Raw genomic sequence first — 25,538 nt, 5'->3', positions numbered from 1 at the left:
CACCATTAGTCAGTTAATGAGGAGTTCTCTCCCAATGATTCATTTTACTTTAAAGCTTTGAAGTCTTTCCAAATGAGCATCCTTTGAAAACAAGATAACAAAGGGCTTATAATTAATATGTTGCAATTAGCACTTACCAGGAAACCTACTGTGTAGGTTGGCATCACAGTTGTATCCATTGAATTGTGCAGTCGCTGACAGCAACTTTATAGTCAGCAGGAGCAGCAACCATACTTGCTCCATCGCAAAACCTAGTAAAACATTAGGCAGTTATTCCGTGTCCCTCTTCACCGCATGTGACATGGTCACTGCAACTGTTTTGTGGTCAGATCAGATGTAAAATACAAGAATCCACAGCAAGGCTAGTAATCATGGCTTGATTTTAAAGCAGTCTATAAGTAAAATAATGTTATTATTTATTGATTATTAATGTTAAACCTGACTTTTTTTTCCTCTTGCAAGGAACCCAAGGCAGCTTACACCGTCATCTTCCTCTCCATTTTACCCTCCCAACAACCCTGTGAGGATGAGAGTCAATGACTGGCCCAAAACCCAGTTAGCTTCATGCTGTGCTTTGTACTCTGGTACTGCTTTAAACTTTCCAGATTCCCTACTGGATTCTTATGCTCAACCTACATGTCACGGATGTCCATATTGCTTTCCCACGGCTTAATTCCATGTTGGACTGTGGGCCCAAAATTCAGACAGCCTTCTACCCTGTGCCATACAAAAGGAATAATGCATTATTGCCTTTAATGACATGTTCTAATAGTACATTATAAGGAACAGGGCTTCCCAGTATTTGACTATTATGACAACGATTAATATTCTATAGTTAATATAGTTTTGTCCACATTAAAGTTGATCTGATTTAGGGACGATCGTGCTTTTGTTCAGTCTATTTCTTTTGAGGTAGCACACTAAAATGTCAGGATTCTCTAGCTGCAAACTATCATCCTTCTTTCTATATATTTCTGTCTGCTGTATATAAATGGATAAACTGTCACATTGGATAAATTGTCATGTCAGCAAGTCACCAAGCTCTTCAATTATGTGTTGCTTGCTCTTCAATTATGTTATGTTTGTGTATTCAGTTATCAAATAATATTGTAAGAACTATGTGTTGAGGTAGCTTTAATGGTCAAAATAATCTTTCATACAACTTTTTGCAATCTGATCAGAGGTGCTGAACCACTAATCAAACAACAAGCACTACATTTTGGATGACAAAATTTGTACCAGCACGTGTTGTTCTTTCTTCACTGAAGAACCTCCAGTTTCTTCAATAGTGTCGAAAATATATTAGAATGTGACAATAAAGTTGTGCAACTAGCTCAATTGTGCAACTAGCTATCTATCCTGCTTTTGAAAACATATCATATCCAAACAACCCAGTCAGAAATACCAATGTGGTATTTGGTATTTGACATGTATTTCTATTTTTAAATATAATGGGTTGGATCCATACTTAATCATGCTTAGAGCAGATCCACTGAAATAAATGAGACTTAAGTTAATCATGATTAACTTCTCCCATTGATTTTAGTGAGTCTATTCTAAGCATTTCTAAGCTTGGATCTAACCCAGAATGATTACATTACTGATACAATATAAATTTTAAAGAACTTGTAATATGTTAATAGAAATTAGTATTGTTAATAATTCTGTCTAGTATACTGATAAACTCAGTTTGCATTCTGCAAGCATAAACATATAGAGTTGCCAGTCCTAAGGCTAATCAAAGTCCCATAGTCCAGTATCTTCTTCAGTGATCTGAAAGTTACTCAGGGTATGTTGAGATGGGTTTTTTTAATGGCTGCTACATTTAACCCTCCCTCCCCATCCTTTTTAAAGATGTATTTGTTTTGTTTTAATGTGTGCTCTTCTTCAGGTGTCATCAGATGGTTATATATAAAGAGAGAGAGAGAGAGAGAGAGATCTGCTGTATAAATAGATAAACTGTCGCATTGGAAACTGTCGCAATTGTCATGTTCCTAATCAGCAAGTCAGCAAGCTCTTCAATTATGTGTTGCTTGCTCTACAATTATGTGTTGCTTGTGTGTTTAGTTATCAAATAATATTGGAAGAAATATGTGGTGAGGTAGCTTTAATGGCCAAATCTATCTATCTATCTATCTTTCTATCTATCTATCTATCTATCTATCTAGAGAGAGAGAGAGACAGAGACAGAGAGACAGACAGAGAGAGAGAGAGAGAGAGAGAGAGGTCACTTAAACTATTCTTATGACATTTCTGCTGTAGCTTGTATGAAGATACTTTTAAGTTTTAGTACAGTTCATGTTCTCAATGTCAAAAGTGAGAGGTACAAATCGATATTTTTCTAATATTTCAGGTGGGGAATATAAATCCTTTCTTACTGGAAAATGCTAATTTCCTCAACTGTTCTTGGGAAGAGACAGCCACGCTACAAATTCCATTAACCACAATTAAACTTCATTAGACTCTTTCAAGTATTAACAATTACAAAATACACATAAGACAACCAGAAACATTATGAGCAGTCGGCAGCATTTTTTCCTTTGAAACATTTTTAGAAGCATTATTAACTGATTAATAATTATTACATTTACCGCATTTAAGGATTCTACAGGAAACTTAGCAAGGCTGCAATCCTATACATCCTTACCTGGAAGTAAGCCCCTGTGAACTCAATTGAACTTCCTTCTGAGTGGGCATGTGTAGGAATGCATTGTAAATTAGGGAAAAGAATAGGGCTGTATCACTGCTATTCTACCTCTATTAGCTCATATATATATATATATATATATATATAATTAAATTCATTAATCGCCCATCTGGCTGGTCACCCAGCCACTCTGGGTGATGCACAGCATACAACAAAACAGTTTAAAACAATAAAATTCTACAATAAAAACTTTTTCTAAAATACCCTAACCCACCCCAAATGACTGCCTGAACAACCACGTTTTTAATGCGTGGCGGAAGCTCATTGAAGAGTGGTCTCAGTGGTCCACAAAAAAGTGGTCACAGGATTTTGTGTGATTTGTAAATTAAAGCAAGCAAATAGCTCATGGTCAACAGCCTACAGAAGGTCCCAGAGCAAAGTTGTGAATAGTCTCTCCCCCAGTAGTGGGAGAGATACTGTCTTTCTCCCAGAGCAGTCAATAGAAGACAGCTTCATATTATGTAATATTACCACTCTCCAGTCACTTGGGTTGATATAGATAACAGTAAATATCATTTTCTTTTAATTATTCCATATATGCTTTTGAAGTGAACAAAAGAATAAATACAAATCCTTCATAAATGGCTGAAGATAGTAGCAATTAGATCATACTGCAGACTTCCACTTTTAGCTTGAACATAAAGGCGGCATCACTTTATTGCTTCAGACCCAGTCCTGATCTCTTTTCTTCAGAAAAAAGAAATTACCTGAAAGGAATATACAATTTGGTTGCAGTATAATACAGCCTAATCTAATCCCCAAAAGTTATCTGCACCTTTCGGTGAAGAAGGCTTCTGATATTTCATTAAGTAAGCATACAAAATGTCATTAGTTGCCTAAGCCTTTAAATTCACTGTGTTCCCAGGTTTTTATTGAAAAGATGGCAGGGGAAGCCAAATTTTATGGTGAAATAGAAAAATGATTCCTTTATGGAATTCATTTATTTTGAATCTCCCTCAAGAATCATGTTGGACTTTGAAGCCTTACTGGAAGCAGTTTTTGAAATATGCCTTGTCTAGCCCAGAAGAAAAAGGGGAAAATGTGTCGTTCACATAATATATTATTTTATCAAGAGCAAAAATAAGGTAAGGCCTCTATGTCCACTTTAGTTATCCTCAGACAGGATGAAAATCTTCTTGGAATATATTTAACCACTAAAGTTCCTATGCCATCCTGAACTACATCAGTGGAACAAAGGGATTTAATTTCAAACTCATTTCTCACTAAAGAAGGCAGAGTCATTCTGAAAGTAACATAATAAATACAACTATGTCCAGTCACTTATATAATTTGAGACTATTTTTCCAATTCATCAACTAATGTCCTCCAGTTGCAATGGAATCCTGATAAGAAATCTCAGTCATCAAAAGTTCCTCATTTGACTCTCTCAGTGCATTGATTGTGGGAACTTGTTATACTGACATCATAAGCCATATTAGATTGTCAGTTCGCCTTGATGGAACCATTTGCAAAGTGTTGTATTAGATCTGCATCACCATCCCAAGATGATTCTTGTCCTAATGCCCTTCAATGCACAGCGAGATCAACAGCTATAATCCAGGATGAAAAATTAATTCTTTCTCTCACCCTGGAACTTTGACAGAAGTTTATTTCACCTTGTCCATAATCAACTCCCAACAGCTCTACTAGAGTTACCCATGAACCCACTTTTCCTGACAAAGGATATAAAGGAAACTTTGGAATATGTGCACATTCTTTGGTATTTACCAAAAATATCCTGGAACATTTTAACTGGCTTCCATGAAGGGCACTTACCCAAATCCACTGTACCTGTTGAGTCAGCTGTACTCCATGTATCCGGTACTGCTGGATGTAATCAAGTGTTTTACATCACCACCTAGCAGAACTTTTTCAGAAAATACTCCAATTCCTCAAATGGGGAAAGAGACATGCATTATGGATTTTTTTTTTTTTTTTAAGTATGCCTGGATTTTAGATGGGAAATTCTGCCAGGTCTCAAAATACTTAACAAGCCTGTTCATCACCAGACTGAAATCTGAGTAGGTTCTTTATGACTGCTTTTTTTCAGTTTGGTGTCCCCTTTTTTTAAAAAAAAATGGTGTGTGCTTTTGATCTCCAGCTTTCCAGGGTAGAAATATTTCAAGAGGTCCGTGTGGGGTGAGCAATCAATCTGAAGATATTATTCTGTCATCAGCTCATTGAGGGAAAATCTTGTCTGCTGAAAAAAAGAGGAAAAAGACAAGTATGGAGATCGCATCAGTCGCTCGCCTGCAAGGTTATCAGTGTCCTCTTGTGCTTTGTGAGAAATTGCTAACCCTTTCTCAGTTGTGACCACACTCAAAAACAGAGAGCAAGAAAAACATTTGATATTGAGATAAAATGTGATATGGGATGTCATCCTGAATGCAGTTGTCATCAAAATGATATTCACCAATGAGGTATCTCTATACATACAAAGCCAGCTGAGAACAATGGAAAAGAGCAAGCAGCTAGAAACTGAACCTTAATTTGGAATTTCTACTGCTGCACCTTTACACTCTCATCCCTTTTTAAAGTCTCTGTACTGACTTATTCTCTCCATTTTGATTTTAGACTAGGCCATGGATAGGGGGAGACAGGTGCAAAGAAAAAAATCTGAGAGGATGGCAAGCAAAATACCACTTATCTGTCGGGGGGAAGCCACACAACTGTGTCATAAATTTGGGGTTAAGGTCAAACATAACTTCTTAACTAATGGAACAAAAGTGGTGATTATAGAATCTCCTTGTTTAGGCATTTCCAGTTATTTTGTTTGCACTCAGAAAGTTTTCCACCTTCACTGAAGTCAATGGGAAATAAGCAGCTAACTCAGCCATCCTGTGGGGCTGGGGGGGGAGAATTTGTGGTGTAGGAACCACCTCTGTAGATCCAAAGCCTCTCTTGGTCCACCTTGGCATCACCCCCAGCCCCATCAGAACTGACAGCGCAGGAGATTTCCACCACTGCAATGAAGAGTCCTCTGTGGGCAGACTCCCTTCTCTGTTTGCAGACTCCATCTCCACCCATGGAGCTTGAGATCTGCAATACCGTATGGTGCCTGAGACACCCTCCCAGGGCCAAAGGACTGCACCTTTAAGTGTGTGCATGTTTGCAGTCTTCAGATGCAGTCTAACAAGGCACATGTGTGTATTTCCTGTGCATAGTTTTCTTGAGAATTTGTCCCCACAGCCACCCGCAAGCCACTCTCCAAACTTCTGAATAACAAGATACGGAATCAGAACATATCCATGTGAACCCCAAAGAAAAACAGCATGGACCCACTAGTGGCTACTTCCTTTCCAACAGCTCCAGTGTCCAATCCCCAAACCACTCTTTAAATGTGGGGTTGAGAAAAGTTTTGGGGTTCAGTGGATGCAGCTTCTGAAAAGGAAAATGATAGAGTGCAGGACACGGAATCATGGGCTCAAGTGACAGGAAGCCAGATTCCGGCTGAACATCAGGAGAAACATCCTGACTGTTAGAGCAATACGACAATGGAACCAATTCCCTAGGGAGGTGGCAGGCTCTCCCATGCTGGAGGCATTCAAGACGAGGCTGGACAGCCATCTGTCAGGGATGCTCTGACATGGATTCCTGCACTGAGCAGGGGGTTGGACTCGATGGCCTTGTAGGCCCCTTCCAACCCTACTATTCTATGATTCTATGATTCTATGATAGCAGCAAAACATCCTTGCAGTGCTAGCACAAAACCATGTTTCGTTAGGTTGTGCTGGTGTATGCACCACCCCACATGTTTATGTGCTGGTGCAGCAACTCTTACTTGCTGGAATGAATCTGCCCACAGATTCAAAAGAGAGAAAACAGGACAATTTAAAAAACCATTGAAATCAGGGGGAAAATCCAAACATTTTCATGTCTTTCATTCACTGGATCACTTTGACACAGTAAGAGCACCATAATATGGTAAATTACGGTGAACAATAATGAACTGAATTTACCTTATAAAATCCCCATTAACTTCTGGAGAGGCTTATATGAGTAAAAGACTAAGTAAAACCTAACTACTATCTCATGCGATCAGTAATTACACTGATTTCACTGAGCAGAGATATTGCCTAGTAATATAAAGTGGAAGAAACCAGAATGCAGAAGAATTATTCTCATTTTTAAGATCAGTTGGGCCAAGATCACTCTCTGCATGAAAGGAATCAGCAATAGAATTTTGCTTAAGCATCATAAACAAGTGTAGTTTGGGCACCTTTTACCCTTGAGTAGATTTACAATATGTGAATCTTCTGATTTTATGATGTCATTAGTACTCAAAAAAATCCTTGCCTTTTGGTCTTTAGTGGAGGTTATTAAAAACATAAAATCATTTTACAACACTACTTGCTGTCTCTCTCCATTAACACTGATGTGAAATGTGCCGCCTCATGGAGATCTCCAATGACATTTGGAGAGCTTTCCTCTCTGGCAGGAGCGCAGCATAACCCATCCAATATTATTTCAGTCTTCTATAAAACCACCAGCACAAAATACATGAGATATGCATCTATATCGTACTTGCTGGTGCACTGATAGCAGCAGAGATGCAGAGCAGTATGGGTACTGGGACTTGCCTCCACAAGGGAGAGTGGTCGCTCTTCCCCATGCGTGGACAAGTCTCAATGCCCCACAACCTCACTCCTATCTCCGATCTGATATCAGAGATAGCAACAGGGATGGGGGAGCATTGGTGCCTCCTGATGTCATCGGGCCTGTGGTGGGCCTGGTGGGACGCAACCTGGCCTACCACTAATAAACAGTTCTGCACCTCTGATCTAGGGGCTGTAGCTCAGTGTGACAGAGCACATGCCTGCACAAGGACTGAGATCTGTTGGAGGGGCCCTCCTCTGTGTCCCACCAGTGTGAGACATACACTATGGTGGGATGTGAGAGACAGCCTTCTCTGCTGTGGCAGCCCAGTTGTGGAATGCCCTCCCCTTGGAGGCCCAATTGGTGCAGATGTTGGTTTCATTTTGGCTCCAAGTTAAAACATGGCTTTTCACCAAAGCCTTTGCGGGCTAATGGAATTCCCTAAAGCTGCATACTGTTTTAACTGTTTTACTGTTTTAGATTTTGTTTAATTGGTAGTAGCTTGTTCAAGGATTTAAATATGGTTTTAGCTGTTTAAATTATTTATTGTTTTATACTGTTTAAATTTATTTTATCTGTATGCCGCCCTGAGATCTTAATGATATAGAGCAGGATACAAATGTTTTACATACATACATACATACATACATACATACATGTCTTGTATGCAGAACATCACAGAGTCAATACCTAACATGTCCAGGTAGGGCTGGGAAAGTCTCCTGCCTGAAAGCGTGGACAGCCACAGACAGTCAGTGTTGGCAATAGTGGGATAGATGGACCAAGGGTCTGACTCGATATAAGGCAGCTTCCGAAGTTCCTATCCTTCTTGAACCTTCCCTCCATCTCAATTTTTGTCCAACCTGAGTAAAGCAGTATTGTACCTGCCAACATGTAGGGATGTACGAAAGTCACTTACCTTTCCGCAGATAATGTTCATGGTGGGGGGGACACATTCCGTCCCTCCCCCCGGAATCCTCAACAGGGGGGGAGGTGATCCGGTCCTCCCCCCCGGAATCCTGCCTGGCCGGCTGTGCTCCGTGGCGGCTCCGCAGAGCAGCTGGCCAGGCCCAGGCCAGGGCCATCTGCAGCCGGATTTCCGGCCGCAGAGGGCTCTGGGTAAAAAAAAAAAAAAATTCGTACGCAAATGGCGGCGGCTATGGCTGCCGCCATTTGCATTCCTTATTTTTCACCGTCTTAGTCTACATAAATATTTACGTAGACTATAATGGAGAAAATAAAGGGGGGGAACGCAAATAGCGTAGTGGGCACTATTTGCGTCCCTTTTTGATTCGCCGTTTTAGCTTAGGTAAATATTTACGTAGGCTAAAACGGCGAATCAAAAAGGGACGCAAATAGCACCCACTACGCTATTTGCGTTCCCCTTTATTTTCACCATAATAGTCTATGTAAATATTTATGTAGACTAAGACGGTGAAAAATAAGGAATGCAAATGGGGGTGGCCATAGCAGCCGCCATTTGCGTTTACGTGCTTTGTTTTGTTTTTTTACCCAGACATGATAGGCTACGTAAGTCTTTATGTAGCCTATCATGTCTCTGTAAAAAAAAAAAAAAAAGACAAGACTGCAAATGGCGGCGGCAGCCAGTCGGAAGACCAGCCGCCGCAGCTGCCGCAGCCGCCGCCGCCGAAGCCACCACCAGAGCCGCTGCCGCCCAGAACATCCGCCCCAGGTAAGTCTCATCCCGGGGGGGCCAGGGTCAGCCCGTTCCGCCACAGATTTCAGGGGGATCCAAGATCCGTGGCGGAATTCTCTGACATCCCTACCAACATGCTTCCTTTTCCTGTTGAGGTGGAGGGGTTGTTTCTTTGGGGCAACTCAATGAAAAACTGGGGCAACTGTGGTCCAGTACATCTATTTTCTATCTGTCTGCATGTAGTGCCTATAATGAGAGAGGGCCAAACCAAATCTTTTATTTGTCTTCAATTTTAAATTTTTCTAAACAAGGCTCATCTTTTGGTTCTTTTAATGGGGAAATAATTACTGTTTTTAATTATTTTAGTTTATTTTTATGGAGCTAACCAGCTAGTTAGTACATTAGGCTTTAGCTAGCACCATCACAAGGGCTCAGAGCTGAAAAGAATGCTAAAACTACCAACCCACAAAACCAGGCATTGCTCATGACTTTCTCTGTCACTACCAGGGAAATTGAAATCATTATTCTCCATGTACAGTTGGCCTGATATCTCCATTGGTGACTAATCCTTTTAGACAAAATGAACAGATAATCAACACACACACACACACTTCACACAAAGTACCAAATAAGGATGTAATGCAAAGGTGGAACATGAAAATCACCATGGTTAAGTACTGAAATGGGGGGGGGGGAGGGAGAGAGAGAGAGAGAGAGAGAACTAGATGCAAAAGGAAACAAATTTTCAAAGGTCACAAATTTGAATTTGTGTCTTTTCCCGAAACACATGAATACCCAAATTCAGCTTGGGAATGCGTAATGGTCAATCTGTTGCATTGCTTGGAGCTTGTGAGATGTATATTTTTTAAAACAGAATTATCTTTATTCATGAGCATAGTCAGAGGGATTAGGTTTTCAAAGCAGCGGAAAGAGTCCCAAGTCCCTTTGCTCACTAAAATTCTTGTGAAACAATCTCAACTCTTTTGTCCCCAAACAGTGTAAGCTTGTTAGCTGCTTGCCTTTCCATTCTTCCTCTGTGGTCTTTATTTGTAGAGGAAGGACTTAGCTGTGTAAAATATTCGGCAGGGATGTGAGGAGGTGGGGGTAGGTCTTTTTAGGACAATTGCAAACAAGTTGTCCTAGGCAGAACAGATTGAAGTGTACAAGATGTCATGTATCACAAAAATAGGAAGCAAAAGACACAGACTTGACAAGTTTCTCAAAGATGCCTCATTACAAGTTGATTTACTCCTTACAGGCACACATTTTTCCTTCAGTTCACACACCCTGCCTGCTCTTTGAATGCTTATTACTGCACTTCATTTGATATCAGAAATTCTGATACCTGAAAGTGACTTTCCAAAAAACTTTATACATTATCAGTTTTTTAAAAAAACAAAATCTTATTTCAGTCTTTTCCCTTGACAATTTGGAATACCATTTATTGGTATTCACCACGTCATCTGGAATAAAATGCCTGGACTTTTTTCAAAGCAGACCATCAGTAAAAATATCTTTATGTTTTTCATATTCAGAACACATTGCTCAGGTAGACAGAAAATAAAGTAAAGCAATATTACTAATCTGTCTAAAAGAAAAACTTCACTCAACTGTTTACTGATGCTAAAGAGCCACTACCATTTTAACTGATGGAAGACTTCAGAAAACCAAAAATGTGATGTGTTGATAAAAGCCATCTCTGAAAATATAGCTTTGCCATGTTGCTTAAAAAAAACACAAGAAAGAGCTGGTTTGATAAGCTAGAGCACAGGCACCACTATCCAAAAGTGCTGTAGTCCCAACACACTTCAGTAAATAACAGCCTGATCCTAGAACATAGGGCATGCATGAGCCTGGCCAAATTAAAATACTTTTTAAAGTCGTATTGGCTTCAGTGGAAGAGTTAAAATATGCTCAGTCCTCTTCCATTAGAATTAATGGAACTTAAAGAGCCTTTCTACATGAAGCTTTTGTTGTATGCTCATGATTCCTCACTCACAGTAGTTCGTGGATCCTTTATATGACATCATATCCTCCAGGGCCTCTCCTACTCTTTGCAACCAATATCACAGTTTGTTTATTTGTTTCCTAATGAGGAAAGTCTGCTATTATTTAGAAAACATGTTATAAAGCCCCATGTAATTGCATAATTCTGCTATACCACAGTGCCATGTAGTGGTTGTATAATGAAACATACAGAAAGGTAGAGAAAGAAAAACCTCAGAAAAAAGTAGATATAAATAAAGGAGTTGATTTTAACCCTGCAAGCAGAAGCCTTGGTAAAGGTGAGGGATAAAGCCTCATGTAGAAAAGCCCAAAGTTGTCTGTGTTCATGAACACAGCCTTCTCCACCTTTCTAGGTACTTTTGTTTAGGAAGACCTTGTAACAGTCTCCAGTTGGGATGTCGAGGCATTGATGGTGATCTGGTAATGAAGTCAGAGTAGGATTGAGCATTTGACAGTCCAAATATTGTCCAAAAAAATGGTCAAGTATTTCTAAAGAATTTATGTTATCAGAATAATGAAGATAATAATTAACAGTGTGATATTTCTGCTAATTACCTAAAACAAATTAGACAACAGTTATTGTGAAACAAGAACATTAACTTTTTAAAACACTGGGTAGTATCATATTGGGCCTGTGTGCTCACAGAACCCACCACTCATGAAACAGGGCTCTGGCACTTCTAAAAAATAACCTGAAATGAGCTAAAATGTTCATTTCTGGAATCTGTCCTGATCCAGAAATGAGCTTTCTCATTCATTTCTGCTGTTATTTTTAGACATGCCAAAGCCCCATTGTGTAAGCAATGGGTCTCACAAATATAATGGAACCAGTGAATTATAGATTCATAAGGCTGAAAATGCCCTGACAAATCATCTCACTCTCTACTCTCTAAAGCAAAAGCAGATATACAATTACTTTTAACCATGTATTTATTGTTTCATTGTTTTATTGTATGCTATTCTGTGAATAGTTTTTGTCATGCTTTTTGTACACCATCCTGGCATTTGCAAAGATGAAGGGCAGTCTATAAATCAATCAATCAATCAATGGCCATGTCCAGCAATGTCATTCTGCTAATGTAAATTATGTTGCACTATTGTAAGGGACCTCTAGCTCAATGCCAATAGAGTTAGTTTGCATGGTGGGATTCTCTGGTGAATCCTGTTACACACGCCAATGCTGTTGGCATTGTGCTCGAGGTCCCTTATACTAGTGCAACATCATTTGTGTTAGTGGAATGACGTAGCTGGATGCTGCCCAATATAAATAAACAAATTCATCTACAAGAGTATGCCACAAACAGAGAACAGTAGCATAAATGTATTTCCCAATAGTTACCTTTTATTGTTGTTTTTATGATTTTATCACTTTTAATATTTTAACTGTTTTTATGTATTTTATAGCTGTAAATTGCCTTGGGAGGGCTTCTGCCCTAAAAGGCGGCCAAGAAATATTTTAAATAAATAAAAATAAATAAGGATACCTTCCGTCTGCACTTTCTTTCTCAGAAAAAAAAAAGAATGTCTCGCAGAGACATTTTTGTAGTTATAATCAGCCCAATGTAACCATTTCTTGTGGGGGCTTCAATGTGTCCATGGAGTTTCCTTGTGGATAAGAAACATAAGAAGGGACTAAATCCAAAATCACAGAGGAATGAGTATACAGACTAGGACCATCCACTGAAATGAATGGGGAAGCCCAGATGTATATGAATGCACCCAGAAGAGAGAAACCAGGATGGCCAGGGCTCTGGAAGCCAAGTCCTGCGAGGAAGAGCTGAAAGATAGGTTTAGCCTGGAGAACAGCATATTAAGGGGTGACATTAAAATGATCTTCAAATATCTGAAGGGCTGTCATGAAGAAGATGGAACCATTTTGGTCCCTGTTTCTCCAGAGGGCTGGACTACAATGAGTGGGTGGACACTGCAAGTCATTAGTGCAGGATCTATAATACAGGATGCATATCCACATCCCTGACAGATAGCTGTCACTCCAGACACTGGTTATATACCTTCCTATGAGTTCCATGTGCATATCAGAATGCATACAGCACTGTGAACCGAGGTGAATGCCTGTATTTTTGCCAGCAAATTCAAATGTTATGAGTCTCCCACATTTCAGAGAAACAAATGTCCTTGTCAAATAGGCTAGCACATTCTTTGTTATATTTTATATGGGTTTAGTGGACTGAGAAAGGATAACTTATACTTTTCAGTCAGTGCAAATCTTATATCTGGTTGGATTTTCCCCCCTCCCCTGATGGTTTCTCATTTATTAAGGGAAGCCTGATTCACTTTTTATTCACTCCCAAGAAAAACAAAATTCTACAACTGTCAAAACACAGGTGATCAGTTTTATTCTTATAAAAATGTACAGTACTGAAACCTTTGAACTTTTGTGGTGGTTTTTGTGTTCCAAATTTTGTTACAGACGGTGAGGAGACTCTCTGACTTGACAGAGTTCTTGACATTCTCAGCAGAAATAGAAACCATATAACAGGGGGGGGGGAAATGGAAACATATTTCTGAAGAAGAATCTAAGAATGACTTAGGGCACAATCCTATGCATGCTGGGGAATGCTGGGAGTTGTGGGACTTTTCTCTGTCTAAACATACATAGGACTGAGCCCTAAATCTCAGATATGCATCGCATGTAGAAATAACGACTATACGTGTGGGTGACAGGCTCATGGCAGCAAGCTCTGCCTCCAGATTTCAGAGCCTGAAAGGACTCTATGTACATACAATAGGCTCATTTTAGATGTTGAAATGGATGGTCATAGATTGGGGTGGATGGTCCAAATGGACGGTCGGTCATAGACTGTTGCTATTATTCTATCCCCTTTATACCACTCCTGTGTCTTCACTGGCCATGTCTCCCCCAAAGGCAGTATCTGATTGGTTCAAGTCACTGCAACTCAAAACATAAATCTTAAAAAAAAAAAAAAGATTTATTTTAAAATGGTATGCCACAGGGCCTGCAGGCTTGGCCAGCTGGCAGCCACACCCTTCGTTTTGGTAGTGGGGCCAGCCAAGCAGGCGAGGAGGAGGTGGATAAGGAGGAAAGGGAAGGCACTGCTGTCACCGCCATAAATAAATAAATAAATAAATAAGGAGGGGGAGAAATGGTAGAGCAAGCGGGGGCAGCAGTTGGGGCATGCAAGCAGGGGGCCCATCAACAGCTCTATGCTGAGGTCCCACTGCTGACCTCCAGTATCAGGGGCAGTATGCCTCTGTATGCCAGGTGCTGGTGAACAGGAGTGGGATGCTGCCGTTGCACTCGTGTCCTGGTTGCGGGCGTCCCATGGACATGTGGTTGGCCACTGTGGGAACAGAATGCTGGACTAAATAAGTCTTTGGTCTGATCCAGCCTGGCTCTTCTTATGTACACTACAGGCTCCTTCACACGGAGCTTTTATCCTGCGATTGAAATTGCTCCTTCACGGAGGTTTCCGGGATCTTTACATAATGCCGTGACCCTGCCATTACCCTCCAGGGCATCTCCTGCACTATAAAATTACCCCGTTGTGTTCTGCTTCAGTTTCCTCTGTGAAAAGAGTTAAAGCAGCAAAAAGAGGAGCGAGATCGATGAAAGATAATGGAAGACTCAGATAAGGGGAGAAGGGGGAGGGGGAAGGGGAAGGGGGTAGGGGAAAGGAAGTATATGAAAAAGGGAGTCATCATGACCCTGCATTTAAAACGGAAGCAGAAAGCTCTGTTTTAAATGCAGGATTTTAGGCTGGTGTAGAGATGCCCTACATCACTTAAGATTAGTATTTTATTCATATTCAATAACATACTATGGATTCCCAACTCCTCCATCCCAAAGACTTAAAAATAAGGAGAAAAAGATCCTTTAACAACTCTTCCATTGCTCTGATTTGTGATCTGAGCAGAAATCAGTAAGCAGGGTTGGCTAAATCCCAGACGCCTGATCCTCCAAATTCTTTTTTAAAAAATGGTGCTAGCATTGAGGAATCTTTTTGCTTGTTTGCACGGCTGTGTGTCTAAATGTTTCAAACACTCTTAAAAGCTGCATACTTTTATCCTCTTGTGAGACCTGATGGTTTTTTCAGGCATTGGGATAAAGAGAGCATTTTGCTGAAAAGTCACACTGAACTAATCTCTGTTGTCTAACAGCTTTGCCCTTCATCCCCTTTCAGTTAAACTCAAACATCATTGCCCCTTCTTTTGGCCAGGGGAAACAAGCAGCCCATTAAAAACTTAGAGGAGTGGAAAGATTCTCCCATTCAGATCATTCCCAACACACTTGCAGGTGATGAACAGCTTCTCTTGTATTTCTGAGAAAAAGCCAACACAGAGAGGTTATTATTCTCTAAGTGGTTTCCTGGTTTCATATTTTCTGAGGTATAGTGTTAAGTTGCTGAAAGACTACTGCATTCACATGATTTGGAACCTGTTCAGTGTTAGAATGTAGGGTGAGTGAAGCAACAATTATTGGACTGAAAATTATGAGCAGTTTAGATTATATCTCAAAGAAGGATGCATACATTTTTCTATTATATTGGGGCCAAAAAGCTGGGGCTTTTATTATAAGCTTTACTCTCATCCCTGAACAGTTACACACATGAATGACTCCAGAAGCTACTGCCAAGGGCACCAGTAAAAGTGCCTGAATGAGGCAGAACTGCAGCAAATGGAACTTTACAGTTCAGTTTTCATTGCTGCTAATGAGTGCTCCTCAAATTAGCCTTCCACCCTTTACTTAACCACCAACTCAAGCAGTTCCAAATTGAAATTTCCCAGTATGAACCTTTTTGTTGTTGTTCAGTCGTTGAGTCGTGTCCGACTCTTCGTGACCCCATGGACCACAGCATGCCAGGCCCTCCTGTCCTCTGCTCTCTCCCGGAGTGTGCTCAAGTTCATATTCATTGCATTGGTGATGCTATCTAGCCATCTCATCCTCTGCCGTCCCCTTCTCCTTTTGCCTTCAGTCTTTCCCAGCATCAGGGTCTTTTCCAGTGAGTTTTCTCTTTACATTAGGTGGCCAAAAATATTTGAGCTTCAGCTTCAGTAAGTATGAACCTACCCATGCACTACAATCATCGTCTGAAGCCCTCCTCCATGTGCCTTCTCTGACAGAGGTTTGGAAGGTGGCAACCAGGTAAAGGGCTTTATCGGTGATTGCCCCGCAGTTGGGGAAGGTTCTCCCCACTGAGGTCTGCCTGGTGCAGTGTCATCCTTTTGGTGCCAGATTAAGTCTTTCTTCTCCTTTCAGGCATTTGACAACATACTGTATGATAAGGTTCTTAACCGGTCCCAGGATGCTTATTGTTGAGTGTTTCAAATTGTTTTGCATATAAATAGTTTTTATAATATGTTCTACATTGTATTTTAAGGTTTTAATCTTCTGTAAAGTGCCCAGAGAATTGTAGCTACTTGGAGGTATAGAAATGTTAATAATAATAATAATAATAATAATAATAATAATAATAATATCATCATCATCATCATCTGAGTAAACATGGAGGGAATACTAGGTTTCTTCTTTTTTTGAATATATGTTTATTTATTTTATCTTTATAAATGAAATATACAATACCAAACATACCAACAACCTGATCAATACTAGAATTTCCCAACAATACAATATTCTGATGAGGACACAGTAATAACAAAAAGGGAAGGAAAAAGAGAGAGAGAGAGAGAGAGAGAGAGAGAGAGAGAGAGAGAGAGAGAGAGAGAAGGCAAAGGGAGGAGGAAAGGAGGTGAAGAAAAAGGAAGAAGATTCTTTCCCCTTCCCCCCTCCCTCCCCCTTAAAGAATTAAATTTAAACTCCAATACCCCCGAGCCTCCAATGCCATTCTATTTTACAAACTATATCTATAACCTTAACAACCTTAGTTTAATAAACAACCTTACATTTCTATATCATATCATCAATCTTATATCCAAGAAACAGCTCTACAGTTCATTCCCAATAGCCTAGATTATTAATATTAATAATAATAATTTTAAAGGAATATCGTGTTATATAATAATAACACTTAAAATAAACCTTCAACAGTCAGTAATATATTTTATATTTTATACTAGATATATAAGTACATATTGTACCCTCAAACAATTAATTTAAATATAGTGTACCATATCTATTTTGAAATAAAAAATATAAAGAAAAGCAAGAAAAAACAAAAGGTGAAAGAGAATAAACGAATATATATATCATTTATCTTCTGACCTAGCCTGGATCATGTAGACTAAACACAAACAGTTAACAAAGCTTGTTTAAAGATTCCAGTTCATGGGGTTGTAACAGGAATCTCACGCATTTTTACGTTCAGCCATGCCTCCACCATTTCATGATTTATAAACTTCTTCATCTGACCTTCAGACATGATACAAAGTGTAGCAGGATATTTTAAGTAACATTGTAAGTTCATTTGTTTTGCCATATTTTTTGCTTTGATAAATTGCCTTCTTTTATTCGCCACCTCTTCGATGTAATCCAGAAATAACATAACTTTATCTTGTTTCCAGGAAAGGCTTCCACCTAGGGATGGCAGAGAATTCCTCCACGGATTCCAGTCCATGGCGGAATGGCCTCCTGCCCCCCGCCCCCCCGCGGAATCCCCCAGGATGGCACTTACCTGGGGCGGATGCGGCGGATGCGGCGGCGGCAGTCCCACCGGCGGCGGCACCGGCTCTGGCAGCTGGTCTCCTGGCCAGCAACGGCTGGGCTGCTGCAGCCACCATTGGTGTCCTCCTTGCAGCTGTGATAGGCTACATAAGTATTTACGTACCCTATCACGGCTGGGCAAAAAAAAAAAAAAAACAGCGTACGCAAATGGCGGCGGCTACGGCAGCCGCCATTTGTGTTCCCTATTTTTCACCATTCTAGCCTACGTAAATATTTACGAAGGCTATTACAGCGAGAGAGAGAAAAGGAACGCAAATAGCACCCACTATGCTATTTGCGTTCCCCTTTTTTTTTGCCGTAATAGCCTACGTAAATAGTTACGTAGGCTAGAATGGCGAAAAATAGGGAATGCAAATGGCGGCTGCCGTAGCCACCGCCATTTGCGTACGCTGTTTTTTGTTGTTGTTGTTTTTGCCCAGCTGTGATAGGCTACGTAAATAGCCTATCACGCCATTTGCGTCCGCAGCAATCCGTCTGCGGCCGGAACTCCGGCTGTGGACGGGCCTGGCCAGCTGCAGAGCAGAGCCGGCCAGGCAGAATTCTGGGGAGGAGGACCAGATCGTCTCCCCCCCTGTCAAGGATTCCAGGGGAGGGAAGGAGCGCCTCCCCCCCCCACTGAGAACACAATCCACAAAAAGGTAAGTGTCTTTTGTACGTCCCTACTTCCACCCTCTCTTGCCAAACGCAGGATATAATTATTTGTGGAGACTTTTGCAAATTGAACTATGATGGTATAGTCAGTCCCTTTCGCATTTGGCACACGAAATGCCTGCTCAATATCAAGTAAATAATCAGATGGGATAGGGAGTATCTCATGCAAAAGTTTATCCACAAAAATAGGCAATTTTACATCATTGGCCAATTTTTTAATCCCAATAATACATACATTGGATCTGCTCATGAAGGCCTCCAGTTGAGAAATTCTGTCAGAGGTATTTTTAAAACAAATGTGTGACGAAGTTTCATTCCCTACTACTTGGTCTTCTAGCTCATTAATTCTCATCTCCATTTTTTGCCATGACGCATTAATTAAATCGACGGCTCCTTGCAAGGCGGTGATGGAATTTTGGATTAAATCCAACCTTTTGGCTTGCTCCGTAAATTGCAAAGATGAAGTCTTTATCAGAGTAACTAATTCCCCTATAACTTCTGTTTTCAAAACTTTTGACACCAGAGGTACGGGAGGAGTTGGCGGTGAAGCCATCCCCTTTCTTCTCCTCAGTGCATTCATGTTTCTCTCAAACAGATCTTACAGGTCCTCAGATGTTCTCAGATGTTGTTAATATTTCTTAAATCATCCCACAGGACTTGTTGATATTTCTTGAAGCATATATTACTATGGAACACAACAGCCCTGTTTTGTCCTATGAAATAGGAGTCTCATCACAGCTTTTTGCGTTGGTAAAGTTCTGGGGAGATAATCTTGGAATCCAGCCCCCCCCCCCATCTTGAGGGGGGTACTTTTCTCCAAGATGGTGTCCAGATGCCGCCTTGCCCCCCCCCTTTAATTCCATGGGGGAGATGAAAAGGTTTTTCAACCTTTTTAAAAGCTGTTTGAGAAAGCTCCCACGGGAGAACGTGGGAAGCTGCCAGAGCGACATCGGTTCCAACCGGAAGTCAAGGGAAAACTAAGCTTGAATGACCTCCAAATAGAGTGTTTTTGCTTGTTTTGTTGTTATGAAGATAATGTCCTTGATTCCAATTTCATGGTAATCCAGCCTTCTGGATAAGTATAGCAAATTTAGCAGCCCAGGCATCTGCATACATAGATATTGTAGATTGGTTTGAAGAGAGAATTCGCCATTGTCTGATCATGTGGCTTTGAGAGTGGGGGACAGATCTTTCCCAAAAGAATTCAGACAAAACTAGGGATAGGTAAATCTAGCAGTTTCGGCTTCTCCCACATCACATTTTTAAATTTTAAGTTATTTCTCTCCGTAATAAATACTTTGTAATTTTTGGTAAATTCTTATTACAATGAACTGAAACAAAATTCTCACTCACCTGCATCAGCCAAACTCCACAGGTACAGCTATTCCCAACATGGGGAAGACCATGATGTACCTGCCTGCCATGTAGCTGTTAAAGATGAGGAGCCTGACAGAAAAAAAGACATGACAATCCTCATTAAGCACTAACATGGGATTCAGGGATTCAGGTTTTTAAGAGCTCGGCACTCAAAGCCTTGTGCCTGGATGGACATGTGTCCATTTCAGTTTGTCCCACATTCAACAATTTTAATCCCAAGTAGGGATGTACGAAAGTCACTTACCTTTCCGCGGATTATGTTGATGGGGGGGAGGCATTCCGTCCCTCCCCCCGGAATCCTCGACGGGGGGGAGGCGATCCGTTCCTCCCCCCCGGAATCCTCCACGGCCGGCTGTGCTCCACGGCAGCTCCGCAGAGCAGCCAGCCAGGCCCAGGCCAGAGCCGTCCGCAGCCGGATTTCCAGCCACGGAGGGCTCTGGGTGAAAAAAAAAACGCGTACACAAATAGCGGTGGCTACGGCCGCCGCCATTTACATTCCTTATTTTTGGCTGTCTTAGTCTACGTAAATATTTACGTAGTCTATGACGGCGAAAATAAAGGGGAACGCAAATAGCGTAGCGGGCGCTATTTGCGTCCCTTTTTGATTCGCTTTTTTAGCCTACGTAAATATTTACGTAGGCTAAAATGGTGAATCAAAAAGGGACGCAAATAGCGCCTGCTACACTATTTGCGTTCCCCTTTATTTTCGCCGTCATAGTCTACATAAATACTTAACGTAGACTAAGACGGCCAAAAATAAGGAACGCAAATGGCGACGGCCATAGCCGCCGCCATTTGCGTATGCGGTTTGTTTGTTTGTTTGTTTGTTTGTTTTACCCAGCCATGATAGGCTATGTAAATCTTTATGTAGCCTATCATGTCTTGTAAAAAAAAAAAAAAAGACAAGACTGCAAATGGCGGCGGCGGCAGCCAGTCGGAAGACCAGCCGCCGCAGCCGCCGCTGCCAAAGCCGCCACCAGAGCCGCCGCCACCCAGAACATCCGCCCCAGGTAAGTCTTGTCCCGGGGGGATCCGCGGGGGGGCAGGGGGCAGGCCGTTCCGCCACGGAGTTCGGGGGGGCCGAATGCACTGGTATTCGGCCTCACTGAGATCCATGGTGGAATTCTCTGACATCCCTAATCCCAAGTTCTTTTTGGCCTTAATATGGATAACTTTGGTAAATTCTTATCAATACTGAACTGAAACAAAATTCCCACCCTTCCCTAGATGAAACATGACACATCTCTGATCCAAAGAAAGCTTCTTCATCAACCACATGATGGAAACTCTAGTCTCAAATACATGCAGTGCAATCCTATGCATGTTTATTAAGAATTAAGTCCCACTGAGTTCCATGAGGCTTACTGTCAAGCAAGTATGCATAGAATTGCAACCTTATGCATAGCTCTTCTGGGAATTTTCTCTTAGACTGCAGTATTATAACTATATATTAAGAAGGGGAGGACTGTATCTGAATATTTACTGCCCTTCGGTATTTCTATTCACAGGACAGCTAACAAATAACAATAAGCTGAATAATCTGTTAATTGAAAATTGCATTATTTGCATATAGGTAGAAATCAAATTATCACTCCAAGGAAAGGATGTACTTTATTTTATTTTATTTTTAATGGTGCATATGGGTGTTGCAGCTGGAACTGTCTTAGAAACTGCATTCTTCCTGTTCAGAAGAGAAGGGAGAATGCCTCTTTTAAGATGGTGCTTGACACCTGCAGTTTTTATAAGGACTTTTATTTTAAATAAAAGTTTCCTGACTGATCAATGCAATTTTAAATTAATCTTACCAATTACTCTATCAAACATACATCGCTGCCCTAATAAAAAATACATTTAAAAGAGCAGGGTCTTTTGCCTAAGCAATGAAGAACACTCGGAAAGAAATCTAAGGGCGCAATCCTATGGCTGCTAGACAGCCGCTAGATGGCCAAAGGATATCCTGTTTTCCGGGAACTGCCCTCGGGGCCCGACCTCCCCCCACTGCCACTCTGCCTCCGAGGCAGCGCATAACAGCCCCATCCTCCACACTCACAAGAGGAGCGTGGAGCAGGCAAAAGGGGGCGTAGGTGGGGGCAATCCGGGGTGGGGAGGATGGAAATGCCTGTACAACACATCCAACATGTTGTACAACAGCCTCCTGCCCCACTCAGCCCTCCTGTGGCTAGACAGCTGCAATCAGCTGTCTAGCCAAAAATGCAGGGCAGGAGGGGTGCGGAGGAAACAATCCCCTCCATGCTTCTCCTGTCCTGCTTTGGATAGGTGGTTACCTCTGATTTCAGAGGTGGCCGTCTATCTGGATAGGATTGCACCCTAAGCTATTGTTGGTACTGCTCCCAAGAGTGTTGGCAGAGGTGGCCAAGCAGTATGTGAAATGGCCCCAGATTAAATTTTAAAAAATTAAACATTATTAATTGTAGCCCCTTATGTTGAGAGTGCTGTGCCAGGGAACTACTTGCTCAGAAGAATTGTTACTTTCCCCAGGGAGAAAAGCAAATGCCTAACTATACAGTGAGTATAGTGCTACACAATTTGTTCCCAAAACAAGTGAATGTGACCAGTGGGAGTTGCGGCCTGCAACTGGTGCTAGACAACCCACTGTTTTTGCAGTCTCAGACTATTAGAAAAAATGGCAGGCCACCAGACATGGTTGATGGAATGGTTTCAGTTTGTGAGGTCACAAGTTGTGCAAGCTTGCAGTGGAGTCTAATCAAGTGTAAAGCAATATATTCAGAGTCCATTCTTATCTTGTCATCTTCTTGCTTGATGATATTAAGCACCAGAAACTATTGTTGGGGGATGGAAGGAGAGCTGAAAGGAATACTCTATGAGCTTTATTTTCTTTTGTAAGGCATGTATTTGACATCATCTCATTATTTTGCAAGAAGGCATAAGGATCTGGATCAATATGTCATCAAGATAAAGGAATAATATCAATTGTCCTGAAAGTCAGACATTTCATTTACCATCAAACTGAAAATTGGAAAGGAGTTTTAATTTGCCTTCTGCTCTGTCTTATCATCATAAACTTAATTAGTAGGCTGCAAAGCAAGTTCTCCAAAGACATAATGAGTTCACAAATCATGATTTTTCCAAACGCATATCAATTCTTTCAAACATCCCCAACATGACAGGTTACATGATTCAGTCATCTCTTTGAAAAGAAGCCATCTCTAATCCTAATATGTCAACTGCAAATTCTATCACACACACACACACACACACACACACACACCAAGGCATTAACAATTTGGAAGAAGGGAAGGGAAGAGGGCGCTAGAGCCTTGGCTGTGTCCTACCATTCATTCAAAGAGTGGCCCATGCTATGGCGTAACATATACTGCAAGAGTGCCATCAAACAACAAGCTATTCTTCATCAGATGTAAGTCATTGTTTGGGTGATCAGCCTCTTTGTGCATTCCAGTTCTTAGTTCCTGAAATTATTTAAAATATAAAGGCATCCCAAGTGAGTCAAGAATCAAATCACCCAGCCCAGCATCAAGTCTCTAACAGGATTTCTGAGCTCAAACAGAAATGTGGGCAACTTTCAAACACCACAGAGTACTAACAGAGTGCTTCCATTCCCAGCCTTAAACAGGATTTGATGGCTAAGGACCACTAGTGGCACAACTGCCTGGGACCCAACTTATTTGCAATCGCTTCTGAAATTAATTAATTAATTAATTCTGTTTAAGGAACAGAGCTAATAGAATTAATAGATGCTTCAGAATCTATAGGTTCTTCCAAACACTAACACAGTGTGATATTTTTCGCTAGCCCTTGACTAGCTCTAGACCAATTCAGTGCTCATTATGCACTTTTCCCACATGAAGAACTGCCTTCTTGCCCTGCTCAGGGAAATTCAGCTGCTTCCTCCATTTCCCAGAAATGATTCATGTTACGGCTACTGCTGCTGGTGGTCTCAGGAGAAGTTTTCATTTTCTTTTCTTTTCTTTCAGAAATTGTAGATAGGTGTGTACACTAGTGTTGGTGAACACACCACATATTTCCATGTCACGGTTCTTTAAAAAAAATGGAAGGGCCTTATTTGCTTCACTAGAGCTCTTCCAGCTGCAGTTTCTAAGGAATCGTCACCCCGTTTACCATAATAAAAACTACAGTTGTTGCTCATCCATCCATCACTTCACCTGCATGAAAGCTACCTTTGACATTACTGCTGCTGAGGCACGGAAGAAGGCACATGCTTCTTTTCCCCAGCCACGTTCTGTGATCACCAACATGGGAGCAAGGCAGGTTTTGGCACATATTTTGTTTTATTTCATTTTTAAAGGAAATTAAGAATATTACCAGTTTGGACAGCTTTAGGGGACAGGGGTCAGGGTTGATAAAAATCAATGGTTTTTAAAAAAATCTTTTAAAAATTTAAATTGGATTTTGAAAAGTTCTTAAAACAATTAGTAAAAAAAAAAAAGCCTAAGTCAAAGATATCATCATGAACACTCATTGTAAAACTTGTAATTCTACCTAGGAATATGTTAACAGCAGCTTATGGAGATTGGAGATAACCTGATCAGTCCTATTCCGCACTGCAGGTGATGTACAGAAGTGCATGCTTGCTCACTCACTCTCTCGCTCTCTTTCTCTCAGTCTTCTCTCTCTTAGTCTTCTCTCTCTCTGTCACCCTTGCCTCTCTCTAAGTGCAAAGATAGAGAAGGTCAATGAATAGAGAATTTGGGGAGATGGAGTAGATCTGTCCAAGGAGGAGGAGTCTGGATATAAATGCAAGGGATAGGGGACGGGAATAGAGAGTGAAACCAAAAGTGTACAGAACATATTCATGCAGCCCTGACTCCCGAGGAAACTTCTGCTGTGTGTATCCTCCACTGTGCACTAAAATTATATTATACAACAATGTATTTCTACTAAAAATGATGATTAAATAGAATCTTCCTCACTAGTAATATAAATTGTGATTTCGATAATTAAAATTGAGTCCTTCAGATCAATTTGATTTAAATCAAATCAACCCTGACTGGGGCATGGATATGTAACTTATTTTAAATTATTCTTTGTAGAACAGGTAATAATGGCTGAGGGTCAGGCAGCAAGCAAATATCTGAAATTTCATCCGTTTGCACCTGAAAAGATTGCACTACAATTAGAATGGAAACTCACCAAATGGCTCCAAATAAGCAGTTTTTAAAAGCAGGGTGATATCTCAGGGGGAAAACCAAGGGTGTCGTTAGACAAGGGCTTACCTGGGCACGGGTCCCGGATCTTTTAAGCTATCCTAATTGCCATTTTGTTACATTTTCCCATTGAATTGCATTTGAAAACAGAAACGGCCATAACTTTTTTCTTTTATAAGATAAATACATGACATTTGGAGACCCAGTAGCCCCCATGGAGCTGATTGAATCTGCCCATTTTTAGGCAGTTAGATCCAGTGGCTTTTGTGCTAGTCACAGGTAAAATTTCATATTTTCAAGAAAATCTGTCAAAGCAAAGAGCTATATTTTTTGTGTGCTTTCACATAAGTGCATAGAGTTTGGGGAGCTGGCAGCCCCTGTATAGATGACTGAATCTGCCAAATTTCAGACAGTTAGGCCTGGTGGCTTTTGTTCTAGCCACAGGTAAAATTTGATTTTTTCAAGAAAATGTGTCAAAGCAAAGAGCTATACTTTTTTTGTTCTTCCACATAAGTGCATGGAATCTGGGGATCTGGCAGCCCCCATGGAGCTGATTGAACCTGCCCATTTTCATGCAGTTGGGTGCAGTGGCTTTTATGCTAGTCACAGGTAAAATTTGCTATTTTCAAGAAAATCTGTCAAAGCAAAGAGCTATATTTTTTTTGTGCTTCCACATACATGCATGGAATTTGGGGACCTGTCAGCCCTTATGGAGCT

At 40.9% G+C, this 25,538-nt stretch overlaps 1 protein-coding gene and 1 long non-coding RNA gene across 2 annotated transcripts in view; both read right to left on the bottom strand.

Annotated features, from left to right (window-relative positions):
- ZPLD1 (zona pellucida like domain containing 1) overlaps positions 1-245 on the bottom strand; it is a 46,083-nt gene extending 45,838 nt beyond the window's left edge. The window contains exon 1 of the mRNA XM_084841686.1: positions 138-245. Within this exon, the coding sequence (XP_084697812.1) occupies positions 138-243 (106 nt within the window). The 5' untranslated portion in view covers positions 244-245. The remainder of the gene's footprint in view (positions 1-137) is intronic.
- Positions 1-25,538, bottom strand: part of LOC146349682 (uncharacterized) — a 455,574-nt gene that overhangs the window by 72,639 nt on the left and 357,397 nt on the right. The gene's annotated exons all lie outside the window — the stretch shown is intronic.

The sequence above is a fragment of the Heloderma suspectum genome, chromosome 3 (assembly GCF_057233095.1).
Source record: "Heloderma suspectum isolate Gila_16-S chromosome 3, 16-S_ref, whole genome shotgun sequence".
Classification (NCBI taxonomy): Eukaryota; Metazoa; Chordata; class Lepidosauria; order Squamata; family Helodermatidae; genus Heloderma; species Heloderma suspectum.
Note: the sequence above shows the minus strand (reverse complement) of the source record. Positions and strands in the feature narration are given on the sequence as shown.